The 18,059-nt window shown below is 33.9% G+C and overlaps 3 protein-coding genes across 5 annotated transcripts; 2 read left to right on the forward strand and 1 right to left on the reverse strand.

Moving 5' to 3' along the window:
* The first annotated feature begins 2,791 nt into the window (after positions 1-2,791).
* Positions 2,792-17,790, forward strand: LOC116412941 (uncharacterized). Of its 3 annotated transcripts, none has more exons than XM_031909120.2 (2): positions 2,792-2,876; positions 7,465-8,637. In XM_031909120.2, exon 2 carries the CDS (start codon positions 7,627-7,629, stop codon positions 8,635-8,637), a length of 1,011 nt encoding a protein of 336 aa, XP_031764980.1. In that variant the 5' UTR covers positions 2,792-2,876; positions 7,465-7,626. The 3 variants fall into 3 exon arrangements, with proteins under 3 accessions (XP_031764980.1, XP_052749840.1, XP_052749841.1); XM_052893880.1 differs by lacking the exon at positions 2,792-2,876 and adding an exon at positions 16,954-17,790 and having other exon boundaries at positions 7,114-10,584; XM_052893881.1 differs by lacking the exon at positions 2,792-2,876 and adding an exon at positions 16,954-17,790 and having other exon boundaries at positions 7,114-9,954.
* Positions 2,855-7,041, forward strand: LOC116412940 (zinc finger MYM-type protein 1-like). The gene is made up of 2 exons (XM_031909119.2): positions 2,855-3,609; positions 4,008-7,041. The coding sequence occupies exon 2, from the start codon at positions 4,016-4,018 to the stop codon at positions 6,557-6,559; it is 2,544 nt and encodes an 847-aa protein (XP_031764979.1). The 5' UTR covers positions 2,855-3,609; positions 4,008-4,015; the 3' UTR covers positions 6,560-7,041.
* Positions 10,578-16,964, reverse strand: LOC128200451 (uncharacterized). The gene is made up of 3 exons (XM_052893877.1): positions 16,346-16,964; positions 13,288-15,543; positions 10,578-12,763 (listed from the first exon to the last, which is right to left on the reverse strand). The coding sequence occupies exon 3, from the start codon at positions 12,756-12,758 to the stop codon at positions 10,887-10,889; it is 1,872 nt and encodes a 623-aa protein (XP_052749837.1). The 5' UTR covers positions 12,759-12,763; positions 13,288-15,543; positions 16,346-16,964; the 3' UTR covers positions 10,578-10,886.
* Positions 17,791-18,059: the final 269 nt, after the last annotated feature.

The following is an 18,059-nucleotide window of genomic DNA, read 5'->3' on the forward strand; positions in this document are numbered from 1 at the left end:
TATTTTAATATTTTAAATTTTATGAAATAAAAGACTTGTTGACAACTAGAAAAAGAATAAGTTTTTATTTTTTATTAAATTCAAATTATTATAAATACCAAAAATTTTTCATGTGTTAACATAAATTAAGAATACGAGATAGCTCCCTATGTGAGCGTGGACGAAGGAACTATACAGCACATACTACTTGAATGGCCCAATATATTATTTCCTCTGTATGATATTCTCCCCAAAAATATTTGTCGCCCTGTTAACGTTAAATATCTATTAACTTTGGTCCTTTCTCCTTTAGTATATGTTCTAGAAAAATTTCTGTCCAAAAATAATATAAAACTATAATATGTTACTTTAACATTTAACTATCATATACCATTCTTCCTGAAAAATTCCTGGCATAGACACTCAACGAGCACCTACAAGGAAATCTTATCGCAACACATAAAATTCCAGTGTCTCTTCCAACCTTGACGTTGGCAAAATCGTCGGAGCCCCGATGGAGCTTATACCATTAAAAAAAAATTATTAAACATTATTGTAACTGTAGAACAGGTGGTGACTGCGGCTCCTGTGTCTAATTCCCATATACGTCTCTCTTTGCTATGTAATTGTAATGTAATTTTAGACTTTTCATCCTTTTCGCTGTTTTCTATTTCGCTGTTTGTTATGTATTTCATAAATTTCATCTTGACTTGAATATTCTTTATCTTCAATTGTTATAATTTGTTTTTGCGACTTAATGCAAACCGATTGGATGTGTCCTTTTCGGTTGCACTTTTTACAATATAATTTATTCTTCAAATAACATTTATTTGCCTTGTGGTTTGATTTTCCACATCTATAACAGCTGCCTTTCTTATCTGTATTTTTGTAAATTTTTGGTATTGGTTTTTGTGAAATTTTATTAATATTGAGCATATGTACATCTGGCCCCATTTGTTGGGTTTCACTTTTGGATGTTTCAGTTGCCATTACAATCCTTAATATTTCATCAAATAATGTTTGTGATGATTCTTGTATCACCTTGAATACACTTTAATTTCTGAACTGCGAAGACGTATGAATTGTATACGTGTGTGTATCAAATGTTGTAGATTTACATGATTTGCAGATAAAATTACATTTTTCTCCTATTTCCTTTAGTCCCGCTACGTAGTTAGCGATAGATTCATTTTAATTTTGAATCCTTAAACAGAATTTGTGTTGTTGAGCAACTTCTCCTGGTTCTGGCGCAATATGGTTCTTTAATATCTCAACAAGTTGTTCATATGTTTTATTTTACAGTGTACCTGGAGCAGTAATATTTTTGAGGACTTGGTAATATTTAGCACCAATACAATTTAAGAAAATTTGCAACTTTGTAACAGGGCTTGTAATCCCTTTAAGATTAATATAATTATTCAATCTTTGTATGTATGATCCAAAAGATTCGTGGAGTTCGTCATAAGGTTGCAAAACAATACCACTTACTGTGTTATTACTTGTAGTTTGCTGTTGCTGCATATACATGGTTTGCATTTGTGCTTGTTGATTCTGCACCGTACGTAGTGAGAGTGTCTCGGCGAGTGACGACATAAGTTGCGTAAATTGTGTTTCCATTGTAATAGATACAGGAATTTGTGAAGCGAGCTATCATCACAGGGAAAGGAGCCCCTGGATTGGAAGGAAGGGTATGTACTCGTATGTAGGAATAATTGGGTTATTAAGAACGTGGCTGTCCCGCCATTTCACTTTAGGTGTACCGATGAATGCTGCTGTACCAGTTAATTATCCCATCCTCGTCGCCAGTCTGTTGTGTTTGGTGGGTTCTTATATTGTATGTAATATTTAATAAGAAGAATGTAATTCTATTTACTTTTTATTATTACTAACAACAGAATCATTGGACGTAATTAATTTGTAAAAAACAAGTGACAGCAGACCGCTCAAAAGTCTGACATAGGTCATTTGACACTTCAGTGTTGAGGTGCTGATAGAACTGGGTGTGTTCCGAGCGTACGTAACACAACCGAATTTGAAGCTATAAGCAAAAAAGTGCCTGAGGATTTAAAAGAACTTTTGAATGATTGCAAATACATCACCCCTTTGTATAAATTTGTTGTAAATACAGTGGAAAAGTTGTAGTGTGAAGCGATGTGTATTTCTGTAATTTGTGGTGAAGTGACTGAATGCATTTAAAAATATGAGATCTTGGCTAATAAGGACAAATTTACAGAGCCGTAAAACATCTTATTAATAAAAAATGCAAAAAAAAAAGATGTGAGACCTAGGCAGCTATGTTTTTGGTTGTTGATTGTTATAAAATAAACTGTTCTAATCTGATTGCTGGGCGTTTCATTGCAAAATATTATTCATATTAGACATTGCTGTTACACTAAATAGCGACGGCCGTGGCTGTTTAAAAACATGGCAGCAATGGTCTAAGATTTGTTTTTACCTCCCTTTATAGTACATAAGTAAGCATGTGTAGAGTATTATGCATTTCTAATAGGTATTTATTTTCATACTAATATTTTATAGTACTGGAAAGATAAGAAGGCTGCAACAAAAAGTAAAGCCAACCTTCTAAGGGTGGCAAGATAAAAAACTGGTGGTGGTGCGGTGGAGGAAATGGCGCTTTCTGATGTCATTATAAATATAATGGGTAGAGGTTTTGCTCACGAGGATCGTGAACTAGAAATTAACCCTTTCCGTGTATATTTTCTTTTTATTTATTGGCTTTTTTTATGATAATAACCATTATTTTATTTTAACCATCATGACCTAATTTATAATTTTTATATAAATTGTACAAAAAAAAATTAAGTAAAATATTTCATTTATAGGAATCCAGTGAACATCATCCTAACAGAAAAGACCTTGAAGAAGCTATTTCTTTGGTGTGTATATTATAGTTTGCAGCATAAATATTACATATTAATTTTTTATAATATCTTTTTTTAATTATATATTTTTATACAGAGTATACCCAGCGCTTCTACAACAGATGTCGGTTCATCTAATAAGTATCTTACAGGTATTAACAGTGGAGCCTGTGACTATATACTAATATATACCTATATTAGCCACAGGAACTGAAGAGTCTACACCTTCTATCAGGGCCGTGCCTGACGGGCGTTCATTGCGTGCACCGCACGCAGGCGGCCGAAATTAAGAGGCGGCCAAATCGTTACAAGTTGTTTACTGGGCAAAAATACAATCGGTTTGTTTTCATTAAGATACGAAGTAAAAACAGTTTCTCTAATCTAATCTATCTAAAAAGAGTTTCTCAGAAATAAGAAATGTATAAAAACTGATTAGGTCGTTGTAGTATTTATATACCTAGTCATGCAGCGAATCCGAATTTTTTCGAACATTGCACGAGCGACGAGCCGAAATAGTTTTTTCAATTGACCGGCGTCGCGTAAGCGGTCTTATTCGTCTTATTAGTCGTATTAGTCTATATACTAGCGAGGATAAATCGTTATTTGTGTCCTGTGTGTGATCCGATATTATTAAAGTCTTTAATTTAACGAATAAAAATAAATTGCTTAATTCCTGAAAACTTTTAGTTGTGTGTTCGTGTGGTGAAATTTAATAAAAAGTTTATTTACTCGACAAAGACTGAAAAAGGTAATACACAAAAAATGTAAAATTTGGGTAGACTTTCACTTTTTGGGCCCGGGAAATTTTGGCGGGTCTTTTTGGAGGGAAAAGGCCTTTTGATATGAAATTCTTAAATAAATATTAAAAAATATTTAATAATATTAAAAAAAATTAAAAAAAAATTAAATAATAATTAAAATAAATAATAAAATAGCGTAATTTAATATTAAATTACTTAAAATCTATAATTAATGTATATTTTAATTATATTAAATATAATGTATATTAAATATTTTTTAATATTTATTTAAGAATTTCATATCAAAAGGCCTTTTCCCTCCAAAAAGACCCGCCAAAATTTCCCGGGCCCAAAATTGAAAGTCTACCCTAAAATTTAATATCACTGCTCATTTACATTTTTAAAGGCCTACGAATGTCTGAAAGGAAAACGAAAAGATTGCCTGGAGCGCAATATAAAAGAAAGCGAGAGGAAAAGCAAAATGAAGCTAAAAAAATGTTTGGCTCATTAACAAAGTTTTTAGTAAAATCGCCAGAACCGGAAAGTAGTTGTAGTAGCCAATTAAATCCAATTGATGATTTGTTTTGCGATAAAAATGAAAATGAATTATCTGTCGAAAATGAAAAGGCTAATGACAATACTAGTAGTACCGACGAAATGGAAACAGAAGATAATAAGGATATCGATCTATACAATACCGATACCGCTGAAATTGATAAAGCATATTTTGCTATGTATATGGATTTAAATGATCCAGCTTGCTGGCCTTTAACAATTACCACTAAAATATTGGATATATTAATCGAAAAAGGACCCATACAAAATAAACAATCTACATATCCATTTAATGAATTGGGAAGATCATTTTCATCAACTTATTTCTATAGAAAAATGCCAAATGGTGAAAAATTTAATCGTGAGTGGTTAATCTATTCTCCAAAAACGGATTCCATATTTTGCTTCTGTTGTAAATTATTTGGCAAACAAGAAATAAAATTAGTTAATGAAGGCTTCAATGATTGGCAACACACATCTGATAATTTATCTCGTCATGAAAAAACATCGCTGCATATCGGAAATTGCACCAATTGGAAAAATTTGGAATTAAATTTAAAAAACAAAGCTACAATTGATAAAAATTTGCAACGGTATTATGACGCAGAGAAAAAACGATGGTATCAAATTGTCGTACGCATGATATCTGTGGTACAATTTCTGGCAGTACAGGGTTTAGCGTTTAGAGGTAGCTCGAGCAGATTGTATGAAAACAATAATGGAAATTTTCTAAAAGCAATTGAAATGATAGGAAAATTTGATGATGTTATGGCAGATCACATAAATCGCATTCAACAATCAGTTGCTTTAAAGAACCATATGCCACATTATGCGGGAAATCGCTTCCAAAATGAAATAATTAGTATCCTTGCAGCGCAAATTCAAAAATATTTTTTGTCAGCAATAAAAGACGCCAAATATTTTTCAGTAATTTTGGATTGTACGCCGGACATGGGACATGTCGAGCAAATTACAATAATTTTGAGATATGTGCATATTCAAAATGACGAAGTAGAAGTGAGAGAAAATTTCGTTGGTTTTTCTCCAGCTCAAAAAAGTACTGGAGAAGCTTTTTACGACTTTTTAATTGAAAAATTAAGCTCTCTTAAATTAAATGTTAACGATATGAAAGGCCAGGGGTATGATAATGGATCAAATATGGCTGGAAAACATATTGGATTGCAGAAACGAATTTTGGACAATTATCCACGAGCTTTGTTTATGCCATGCAACGCGCATACATTAAATTTGGTCGTCAATGATGCAGCGAAAGTTTCTTTTTCAACTGTGGATTTTTTTAGTAATGTGTCAGCAATATACAATTACTTTTCCGGATCACCTTTTCGATGGCAAATTTTAAAAAAACATGTAAAATCGTTAACAGTAAAACAAGTTAGCGTAACCCGGTGGGAATCAAGGATTAAGGCGATTAGACCACTGCGTCATGAATTAGGTGAAATTTATGACAGCCTAATAGAACTAGCGGAAGAATGTTCAACACCAATAGGTCAACATGAAGCTAAATGTTTGGCAATGAAAATTAAATCGTACAAATTTATTTGTTCCACAGTAATATGGTACGAAATCTTAGAAAAAGTAAATATTATTAGTAAAATGATGCAGACCGTTTCTTGGAATCTTACTTCATGTGCTGAATCTATTAATAATATTTTAATTTTTTTCCAAAGTATTAGAAATGATGAAAATTTCGAAAAGTATTTGAAAATTGCTGATGAATTATGTGAATCACTTGAAATACAACCGGAATTTCCTGTTGAAATTTATCTACGTCGACGCCATAAGCGAAAACAATTTGACTATGAAGGAGATGAGGATATTCAGTTAACTGCTAAAGAAAATTTCAAAATTAATTTTTTCTATGTAATATTGGATACAGCCATTTCATCTGTTACTACCCGATTTGAAACATTATCCAATTTCGAACAGTCTTTCGGATTTTTATATAAATTTGTTGAAATAGGAGAGGACGACATAAAAAAAAGTTGCTTCGACTTTCATAATAAATTCAAGGATGGCGAATCGTGCGACATAAACGGAGCAGAATTATACGAAGAGTTAATTTCATTGAAAATAATTATAAAAGATAGGAAACAACCCGAAGAACTCCTAAAGTATTTGTACAAACACAATTTACAAAATTCATTTCCAAATGTATCTACAAGCTTAAAACTATTATTGACCATGCCTGTATCAGTTGCGTCTGGAGAACGTAGTTTTTCTAAATTGAAAATCATAAAAAATTACCTACGTACTTCCATGACGCAAGAACGTATGAGCAATCTTTCAATTATCGCGATTGAAAGTGAAATTGCTGAATCTTTAAATATTCACGAAGCAATTGACGATTTTGTCAGTAAAAAATCCCGTAGGATTAACTTTTAATATGTACTTTATTTAATAATTGCTTCGTGAAGATTCAGCAATTTCACTTTCAATCGCGATAATTGAAAGATTGAAAGATTTCCCTAATTAACCGGTAACCTAACCGAAATAATTTTATGAAACCGGTTAATTAACCAAAAACCTTTACTATTTTCAATATCAATAAATAATACGTAAGATTTGATTTTTTAAAATCAAATAATTTTAAATTGTCACTGAGCGACACCTAGGATTTTAAATTATCGTATTCCTATGTTCTTTATGTTTGATAATTTTGTCTGTGATTATAATACCAATACCATAATTACTTTTTTTCATGTTATTATTAAAGTAAGTAAATTAATTCTATTTTGTATACCTCCCAAGTTGCAAGTCAGCCCAGATCTGCCATTGGCCACTGAGCTTTGTTATCCTAATATGTTAGTATAGATTTAAGGGTTATTCCTTGTTCTTTATGTTTGATAATTTTGTCTGTGATTATAAAACCAATACCATAATTTTTTTCATGTTATTATTTTTGTTTAAATTTTAAATAAAAAAAAGTTTATTTTGTGCATTTTTTTTTCTTAAATTTCATCCAAACATATAAATCTCATAAAACCGGTTTTTAGCCGGTTTTTCTTTTCAGAAACCGGTTTTGGGAACAAAACCAATATTTTTTTTCGTTCTCGATTTCGGTTAACCAAAAACTGATTTTTTTCCCGGTTTGATGCCCTGTGTATAATAATAAACATTAAAAATTAAAGTAGTTTTTTTTAATGTTATCCTGGGGGCGGCCATACAGACTGGCACGCAGGCGGCCATATACCCAGGCACGGCCCTGCCTTCTATATAACTATGTATATGTAGCAAAAATTTTCTAATTACATATTGCATGTAATGTAACACATATCTATTGTCTGCAGGATCCACAGCCAGGACCATCATGGCGGAGAGATATTCTGGGAGTATTCCCCGATACCCTGCAGACCAACAGATGGTAAAACTGCATTTAAAAATGTATTAGGTATTAGATCCGCCAGGAATATTTACAAGGTATAGATGCATTTACATTATTATTATCTAAGATGCCAACTGTACTTGTATCTAAGTGGTCAGATTATAGTTACACATTATTACTAGAAAGAAAGAAATCTAGATTAGAATTATTGTCCGATTTTCTAACTCAAGAAGCAGTAAAGATTTCCACAACATCTAACTTATGTTTAGTTGATGCACGCAGCAATAAATATAAAAATTATGATAATAATATAAATAGCAGATCACATTCAGTTTTAGTACTGAATGATAAGTGTCAATACTGTCGTATTTCAAGACACGATTTAACAAAATGTACGCAGTTTAAAAAAGCGCTGAGAAAAGATAGATGGCGATACATTAAGCGTAACAATCTTTGTTACAAGTGTTTATCGTCAAGTCATAAGCGGGAAACATGTCCGGCGCCCGCCTGCGATAAGGATGGCTGCGGCGGAGCGCACCACCGGCTTCTGCACTACCCTGTACCTACCGGGCGAGGGACTAACAATGTCACCGCCGACCAAGTGAACGTCTGTCCACCCGCAAGTGAAACTGTGACCCATATTAACGTAAATAACCAACAAGTGTTATTAAAAGTAGTGCCGGTAAAAATTCGTGGACCAAACGGTGTTATTAATACCACCGCCTTACTTGACGATGGTTCAACCGTGTCGCTCATAACTGCCGATCTCGCTAACCGCGCGGGACTGAGCGGGCCCCGCGACACATTACGTATGTGTGGCGCATGGAATAATTCTGTAAATTTATGTAACACTACTGTTGTAACCTTTGATATTTTCTCTGTAAATTCACATGAGAATAATGATGTGTATACTGTAAAAGCTCGTACCATAAATAATTTAGATTTGCCTATACAAGATTTATCTACTGCTAATTATAACTTGTTTAAAAATTTACGTAAAATTAAAAATAAATTGTATGTAAAAAAATTGAAACCTGAAATACTATTGGAGCAGGATAATTATCATTTGTTAATTCCTTTGCAAACTAGTTTAGGTAATAAGAATGAACCTGTCGCTACACGCACTCCCTTAGGTTAGTGTATACACGGTTGTTTAGGTATACCGGAACATAAACGCTCGTCCCACTCGACCCTCCTTATCTCTGAGTTACGCAGTTAACCAGTCGACGAGAGCGAGCGCATGTTACGGGACATCCATGAGGAGATGCGACGGTCATTCACCATCGAGTCCATGGGAGTGTCAGGTAAGCCACGGGAGAATGCTGATGATATCCGTGCTCTGACAGTGATGGAGCAAACTGCTACACTCATCAACGGCAGGTGACACGTTGGGCTACCATGGAAAGATAAAAGCTGCAGGATGCCAAATAGCTTCCCTAACGCTGTACGCAGATTAAAAGGTGTAAAAAAAAAAGCTGAAAGCTGTGGTTCAGCAGGTGTTTCCAGGAAGGGATGGTCGAGTTAGGGTCATAGAATTAAAAACTAAGTCTGGCATTTTGAAACGGCCGGTGACGCGTGTCTCTCGTATTTCGATGGATAATGAGTGCTGAGCCAGGCTCAACACTAGGGTGGGGTGTGTAAGCGACGCGTTCTGTGTGTTCCTCAAAACTCAATAGTTTGTCTATGTCATTGTCTATGCTTGCGGTCGTTTAAACTTATAATCGGCGCAACGGACGCCACGCCCAGTCTGCACCTAGATACGATTGACACCACATGTCTATTTATTATCTGTAAATAACGATATTAAAAACGTAAAATAATATCCAATTGTTAAAGTCTTCGTTTTCTTGCCATCATTCGTGACCTACCATATTCCATACCATACAAGTCTGTTAAATTTAGTTCTTTTTTATTTATTTTTAGTATGACAATAGACCTGCACCACCGCCAACACTTTCATCACCGCCACCATCACCACATGGAATTGAGAACCATGTGACTAGTGTAGCGCAGCAACCAAAAGATAGAGAAGATCCAAAGTGTTTCAAATTATACCATGAAAAGGAATCAATTGCAAGATATTTAATAGGTTCAACAGTAGGCAGAGAGCCAAAACAGCACATTTTAATCTGCAAAAGTGCGAAAGAAATGTGGGATACTTTCATGCTGTGTATGAACAGAATGAAAGAAGACTGGATCTCTTGTACTGCGAGCTATTTATTTATAAAAAGGCATCAGAGGACAGTATAGCTACGCATGTCTCTAAATTACAAAGAGAACTTGATAATAGATTCTGGTGCGTCACACCATATTACATCACACAGAGAGTATTTTGCTTCATACGAACAATTTGATAACCCAGTTCCAGTTCATCTCGGAGATGGTAATCAAATGATGGCTGTTGGATTTACCATCGTAGACATAAAAATGTTGGTTAATGGAAAATGGGAGAAAGGTAATTTAAAAGATGCTTGGTTTGTTCCTACTTGTAAACAGAATTTATTCTCTTCAGGGTCAGCTTTAAAAAATAATTTAATTGAAATAGGTGATAAAAATAAAAGAATATTTAAAAATGGCAATAACATAAAAGCAGTTGTAATGAGAAATAAGGAAAATATGTATAGAATGAGGGTGATATTACCTAAAAATTATTGTATGCTTAGTAGTCAAAAGGCAGACTTAAATATCTGGCATGAACGCCTATGTCACCAGAATTTTAGACATGTTGAAAAGTTCTTAAAACTAAATAATATTCCATTCCAGCCGGCAAATAAAGTTGTTTGTGATGGGTGCATGTTTGGTAAATACACTTAAATTTTAAATCACTAAAATTTAAGTGTGTCATTCTTTGATGCCTTAATAAAAAAAATCTGTCTCATTATGATTTGCAGGTGTATGCAGAAATACCTACTGTCTGTATTTAGCCAGTATATATTGTCAATGAGATTCGCAGTTGCAACTTCGGTATTCTATTTTGCAGCCATATTTAGTCAACTGTATTGAGCATCCATTATTGATCATCTGACTAATAAAAAGGAGATTACTTACCAATTCTGGTACATAGAGAACATTTTTTACTTGAATTGTACGTTTATTACCATCTTTTCCAATGATATTTAGATTTAACTAGAGATGGGCAATCCACCTGGGTGGGTTTAAAGTCTGGTGGGTAAAAACCGGGTGTTTTGGGTTTATTGGGTTTAAACCCCATAAACACCCAAATTTTTGGGTGTTTATGATTTTGTACTTCATCATCGTCATCTCAGCCGCAAGACGTCCACTATACTGGACATAGACAATATTATTATGCAGCCTACAGAATAAAAAACTTTTAATTTGATTTTGAGTTTATTAAGAAAGAGATGAAAGTAAAATGTAAAACTACAGTCAATCACTGTCAGATTCAGAGTTATTACAAGCGATGAATTGTATAGGTTCGATAGGCTCTATTTCGTCTAAACTGTTATGTTCATTTACTTGCTCAATGAAAGCTTCTAAGGTATTTTCTTCATTAAACTGAATGTCCTCGCATTCAGCTTTATGTTTAAGATTCCAGTTATAACAAATGAATGAAATTTTTTCAGTTCTTTCAGTTGTAAGTCGATTTCTTTTGTTATTATGTATGTAGCCTTGGATACTAAAGGAACGCTCAGTGGCTGCCGAAGTACAGGGAGCTGATAGAATACGAATCGCTACTTTGCTTAACTCAGTGGAACCACAAATACCTTTCCACCATATTAGGGGCTCAATGCTATCTAATGAGCTCCATACAAATCCTCTGGCCCAAAAGTTTTCTTTAGCTTTATAACACGCCAAATCTGCCATTACATTTGACAAACTTAAGTGTTGGCTTAAATTGTAGATAAACTCCATACCCTTAAGTTCTTCCTCTTGAGTAAGTTCGACTCCTAGAGTCCTGGGGTCTAGAATATATGCTGCAAAATGTATTGGCCTCATTGCCATATTGCATCTTGAAGATACTGATGTTAGAATCTGCTGTTTGCTTTCTTCGCTCAATGTCGAAATCTCATTTAATGCAAAACGTATCTTAGCTTGTACATCTCTAAATGTAATGTATGTGCGATGCAAACGATTCTGGTCGCTCTCTAAGTAAAATATGCTTTCAGTGACTGGTTCCAAAATACTTATACATTCCCCTGTCTTCGTCCAGAAATCATCACTTAGAATTAAATCTTTAATATCTCTTGAAATTACCACATCTTCTCTAACTGTTAATATTTGCAAAGCTATCTTATTTGCTTTCAAACTTTTTAACGAAGTAACATGACTTCCCCATCTTGTAGCACAAGGCAATTTTAGTGTTTGTGTAGAATCTTCACCCTGCCTTGATTTTATCAACAAGGAACTTAATCGTTGACTCCTTTTAACAGTTTTTATTATATTTATGGCTTGCATAATAAACACAGTTACTTCTTGTATCTTTACAATATCTTGGCACAACAAGTTAAGGATATGTGCACAGCAACCGAGAGGAACAACATGTGGATATTTGAGTTTTGTTAATTCGAATGCCTTTTGTATATTTCTAGCGTTATCGCCAATAAGTACAAGAAACTTATTTGCTCCATACACTTTCATTACTTTTTCAACTTCTTGGCTAAGGTATTCACTAGTGTGAGGATTACTTTCTGTATTCAAACTTTTAACGTATGCAGGTTGAGGTTTTGATATAAGAAAGTTTATTATTCCTTCATTTCTTAAATTAGACCAGCCATCGCACTGAAGGTGTAAGTAACTACAAGCATTTAGTTCCTCATTTAATTCAAAACGCATTTCTCTATATATTTTATCTAAGTATTTTGTCGCTAAAGCTTTACGTGAAGGTATTTTAAATTTTGGTTGCAATTTTTCGAAAAATTGTATCCATAAAGGATGTTGCACCATCGATAATGGCGTCCCTGTTACAAATATAGCTCTCGCTAATTCTGTTTTTATATGATCATCGGTGTCTTGAAACTCAGCATTTATTGTAGTGTTAGCAGACGACGAGGGGCTTATAAAAGAATCATTTGTCTCTATCTCTGACAGTCCAGACATTTTGGTTTTGGACGAGCTATCTTTTATAAGTTTCATAGAGTCTTTTAATGTTTCTGGAGATTTTGGACAAGTGATAAGATGTTGAAGCATTTTGGCAGCATTACTGAATTTGTAGACCTTATTACAAAGCTTGCAAGAAACAGACTTGTTTGGTAAAGTACGGTAGTGCTCCCATATGCGTAAATCTTTAGGTCTCCCCATTGAACCTAAAAAAATGAACGATGATTAGTTGGTCTGACGAAAATTCAACAATAGAGTGCCTATTTTTTTACAATGATTATTTCTTGTTATTTACAATAAATTTATTAAAAAAATAATAAAATAAATACAAAAAACCTTTGTAAAATTACATCTCCTCGGAGGATTAAACGCAGACGCTAGTTTATTATCGTATTGTTCTGTATTTTTCTCAGCAACTTCTTTAATTCGATTAGGTACTTACGCATATTATGTTAAAAATAAATATCTAGTACACATCTTAGGCTATCCACCATTATTATCCAATGACGACTCTCAGCTAACTATGCACTATCATCCAAAATAAACGTGTATGGAAAATTTTATCCCAGTCGGTTGAGGATTGAGGATAATTGCATCAACATACGAACATACCTACATACTTTTATTTACATAACGCAAGCTAAATAAAAGCTTGTAATAATACATCTAATTTTAAGTTAAAATTGTTAAGTGATCATGATATAATTGTATCATTCAAAAATCCACTTACCTTTAATTATTTCTTGTTAAGTATAAATATTATTTCAAATCTGCTCCCTTAATATGCACTTTTTTACTGCTTTTCCTACCTAACACGTTACCAGGAAGTCACGTTACCAGAGTCAGAGTAATAGTGAACACGTTTGACAGTGATTGTCGTCGCCTCATATTCAGCGTCGACGAATAGGGGAATCCCCAGTCATAATGTATTGCATGCGTGGCGGTCTTACTTCAAATCCATAAACAAAGAGATAATTACAGAACTCGATACTAGATGGCGCTGTTTTTGTTTGAAGAAAGTTTGCGGGCTAAAATACATAGAATTTCATCAATGACTTCCACAAAGAACAACATTTCTGTTTTTTCTAAGTCCGTATCTCTTCCGTATATTTCATAAGATATAAGCTTGGGCTACATTGTTATGCAACGTGATTTTGTCGCTGTCTTGCTAGCAGGGTTGACAGATATACGATTTAAATCGTACTCATTCTATTATTTGTCTATTTTTTAATGTACGATCGTAAAGATTATGATCGTAATTCGCACAAAAACATACGACTTTTTGGTTACCTGGCAACATTTTTATTATGAAACGAACATGCTCACATCATCAGTCACATGCAACAATTTATTGGGGATTTCCCCTTCACATCTGGCAGTCCTGCTTGCTAGAATATAGGTAAGTCAGCCACAGTTACTGACGATCGATATTTAAAGGGTATTGTTTTTGTGCTAAATATTTCATAAAAACGTTATTTAATACTTTGTGGATTATTAATTTAGTTGATAATCACTGGAAGTAAAATGGATGCTAATTTGAGAGATCAAGATCTTCGTATAAAACAGTTAATAAAAGAAAATCTACGTAAGTACTCTTTTTATACCTAGGTAGGTAAGGTATAATAAACACAAAAGGTACTTAGATCGCGTGTGTTCGAAGCATTTATTCTAATAAATTTAATTTAAAATTGTAGAAAGAAAAAATGTCTGCCAAGCCGTAGCCGAAGCCGATCTCCAAATATATTTGGCGATAGTGAGACCCAGTGTCCAGATGATTTACCCAGCGTCGTCGCAACAAAGAAAAAAAACGAGGATAAAGTAAAAGAAAATTTACTGAAAGAAGAAACAAACTGTTCTAAATGCTTAATTTATGGAGAAGAGGATAAAAGAAATGAGTATTTCGGACTGTTAGTGGCTCAAGAATTTAAATATATACGGCCATGTGTGCGAACGAGGTGTTATGAAGAAATTTTAAAGTATCTACGGGAAGCAAAAGGCCAACATGTTGATCAACTGCAACATGAAAACACTGAAAATTAATTACTTTCATTTTATTATATATAGATTTTTAAAATTTCCTGAAATATTATTAGTTAACGTTTTATTTAATATTGTAGAATTGATCAATACAATTTATAAAAATAATTTATTGGTATTACTTACATATTTTCAAAAAAATACGTAAAAACCTATTTTTTTGGGTGATTATGGGAGTTTATGGGTGTTTATTGGGTTTTTACCAAAGCACCGGGTTTAAACCCGGTGCTTTGCCCATCTGTAGATTTAACTTGCTACAACTTTTAACCAGGAGCTTTTTGACATTAGTTATTTTATTGCTCGAGATCGGAGGTGGTATTTCATTATAAATCTAGTCATGCCTCAGTCATATGTATGGACGCTCCTGAATCGATATACTATCCATTGTTATTTTTTGTTGTGGCTGAGAACACAGCTACATATCCAGAATCTCTATTAGTATTTTGTTCCTTTTACTTTAATTTGCAGTATATACTTATATGCCCATATCTGTTGCAATTAAAACATCTAGGACCTTTACTAGGTTTATATGGCTTCTCATTGTTTTGTCTTCCTGTGTTACCATAATTTTTATTTACATATAACGTAGTAGACTCGAAGCTTTTTATTTCTTTCCGAAGCTTAGTCTTTACAGAATCTGCTGATATTGGCACACCACAACTTTCTAATGCCATAATCATTGGCATATAGTTATCTGGCAACCCAGCCAAGAGTAGAGTACAAAACCACACATCATCGGAATCTACAATGCAATTCCATAATTCTTGATGCTGTAGATAGGATTACACAGCAAATCTCCACATGTTTTAATTTTCTCTTCCAAAAAATTTTCAATTAGAGTCATTGTGTTACTCGTAGACGTCTTTTTTTATTTTGGTTGAATTATTATTTGTATTACCAGTACGGTACTGAAACACGTGGCGTTGAAGTTATGTCTATTCCGACAATTCTGCCACGTAACAATAAATTTTTTACTAGTTTAAGTAGTTTATACATTAAATATAACAAATACCGAGGTCCATAATCTGTTATTTTATTTAAACTATTTTATTATTTAGAGTTAAATTCAGAAAACAGCAGAAAACCATTTTATTTTAAAGTGAACAATACAGATTAGAGAGAATATGTCAAAAGTCTCAACCAACTATCAATCTATAATAAACGTCAAAACAAAATAGAAGGCGGCAAATTTAAACATTACAACAGTTACAAATGATGGTGAAAATCCATTCTCACCAAAAATTATTGCATATACGGGAAGATGCATATCTTTCGGAAACCGTTAACAATATTTATACTAGTGTAAGCAAACGGTGATGAATCAGTAACTATTTTTGGTATATCAGAAATAGTAAGGGTTTTCCCCGGGTTGTTTCGTAGCCATGCATCTTGAGCAGTATCGCAATACTTTTTGAACAGTCCAAAGACTGGCACATTTAACGGTTGTAATTTATAGCTACAATGCGGTGGAAAGGATAGCATTACAACTCAATTCTCTATGGCTAAAGTTAGTGTCTTCACGTTCAAGCGAGAGGAGTGATTATCCAACACTAACAAAACAGGGTACTCCATGGACGGTTTCACATATTTTATAAAATATTGCATAAATTGATATAATTCTTCTGCTGTAACCCATCCACTGGCATTCTGTGCTTCTATACTATGTTTTCTCGGAAATACAAACATAGGAGGTACTACTGTAACGTTAGTCTCTCGTTCCCCAGAAGTCATTGCGCCGACGTTGCGCTTACCTTTGGCAGCTACAATTTTATATGGCTTCAGCACAGTAGATACTCCTGTCTCATCTATAATCCAAATGTCTGTTGCAGTAAATCCATATCTATCCATTACTTCTGCTGATTTCTAAAAAAAAACTTTAACATTCTGCGAATTAAATAATGTTAACCTACCTAGGCTGGTGGGTTCTGGTTTTTGTATGGATTGTTGAAAACACTAAATTTAATATTATAATATGGCAACTTTGAAATTGCCCTCTCTTTCGTTACAACAAATGTTTAATGTACAAGTATGTGTATGTGTAGATATAATTAAGTTTTGGCGTAGTTGTGAACAAATATGGCAACATTTCTGGCGAGCCTGGTCTAAGGATTATTTGTTAAATTTACAAAAACGTTACAAGTGGCAATCTGTCACTGACAATATACGTGAAGGTATGGTGGTACTATTAGTTGTGCCTAATGCTCCACCACTTCATTGGCTCTTAGGGATAATTACAAGGGTTTTTTCAGGATCGGACTCCAAAGTCCGCACTGTTGAAGTGAGGACCCCTAACCGAAAGACTCATATAAGGGCCATATCTAAAATAGTAATATTACCTATAGTTTTTTTTTTTTTTCAGAAGGCTGGCCTATACTTTGGTCAACGCATCTCCATTGCTATTCAGCGTGGAAATGCAGCAAGTATCCTAGGCACCCTACCAGCTAGCAGTGATCTCAAAGAAATTTGTTATCTTTAAATATATAACTATTTTTTTTATTTTTTAATTACTTATTTCTAATTATATATCTAGATTAACTATCTCTTCTATTTAGATATTTATAGTTTATGGTTACTAAGATATAGTATTTATGATGTACATATATAATAATTCATTAAAATAAATATATTGTAAAATTAAAAGGTGGTTTGCAATATAGAAGTACAAATTCCAACATCTTTGTGGTCCTTCGAAGAGAAAAGCAAGTTTCCAGCACGAGCGGCGAGGTGAAATTACAAAAATAATGTCCAAGAATCGAGAAGAGACGCCATTATTAGCAAGTCGCAATCATCCTGGTATATAATAATATATATTCGGCTAGTGACAAGGTGCTTCAATACCTATTCAAGAAAGAAAAATTCACATCGGACTATGTAAATATGGCAAAAAAAAATTTTACGAACCATCCACAAAATTTGTCAAATTATCGTAAGACAAAATATCACGAACTTTTGCTGTAAAAGAACTGTGTGAGCGAGATCGACGCAAGAAACCACCAAGAAACGAAAATTCGTCGTAAGAGTGAACAAGATACAACTACTGCGCGTGGAACGCAGCGCTACGATATTTTGACGGCTACAAAACAAAACAAGATTCGCGCTAACGCAAACCATAAGTTCACCAAGAAAGAAGCGACGCCATATTTTTTCTTTTAAGCAATGCCCGCCCAGAACAAGTCTAGCAAAGAAAAAAACGTTCCCAATACAAAACCCAAAGGGAACAAATCGGCGGCCCCTAAATTTCGTCCTCCACGGACAGCAGCTGTTGTTGTCACGATGCAGCCGGAAGCAGTAGAGAAGGGATTCAGTTATGCCTTTGTGCTTGCGGAGGTTAAAAGGCAAATCAATCCCGAAGATATGGGTATTTCCGATGTTCGGTTTAGGCATGCTGCCACGGGGGCTCGTATGCTCGAAGTTCCTGGAACCGCTAGAGATACCAAGGCGGACACCCTGGCTGCAAAGGTGAAG

This window comes from Galleria mellonella, unplaced genomic scaffold (genome assembly GCF_026898425.1).
Source record: "Galleria mellonella isolate WM207_F2 unplaced genomic scaffold, CSIRO_AGI_GalMel_v1 utg184, whole genome shotgun sequence".
Taxonomy (NCBI): Eukaryota; Metazoa; Arthropoda; class Insecta; order Lepidoptera; family Pyralidae; genus Galleria; species Galleria mellonella.

Coding starts and splice junctions, on each gene's coding strand:
- LOC116412940 (XM_031909119.2), top strand. CDS start 4,016: ATGTCTGAAAGGAAAACGAAAAGATTGCCTGGAGCGCAATATAAAAGA.
- LOC116412941 (XM_031909120.2), top strand. CDS start 7,627: ATGCCAACTGTACTTGTATCTAAGTGGTCAGATTATAGTTACACATTA.
- LOC128200451 (XM_052893877.1), bottom strand. CDS start 12,758: ATGGGGAGACCTAAAGATTTACGCATATGGGAGCACTACCGTACTTTA.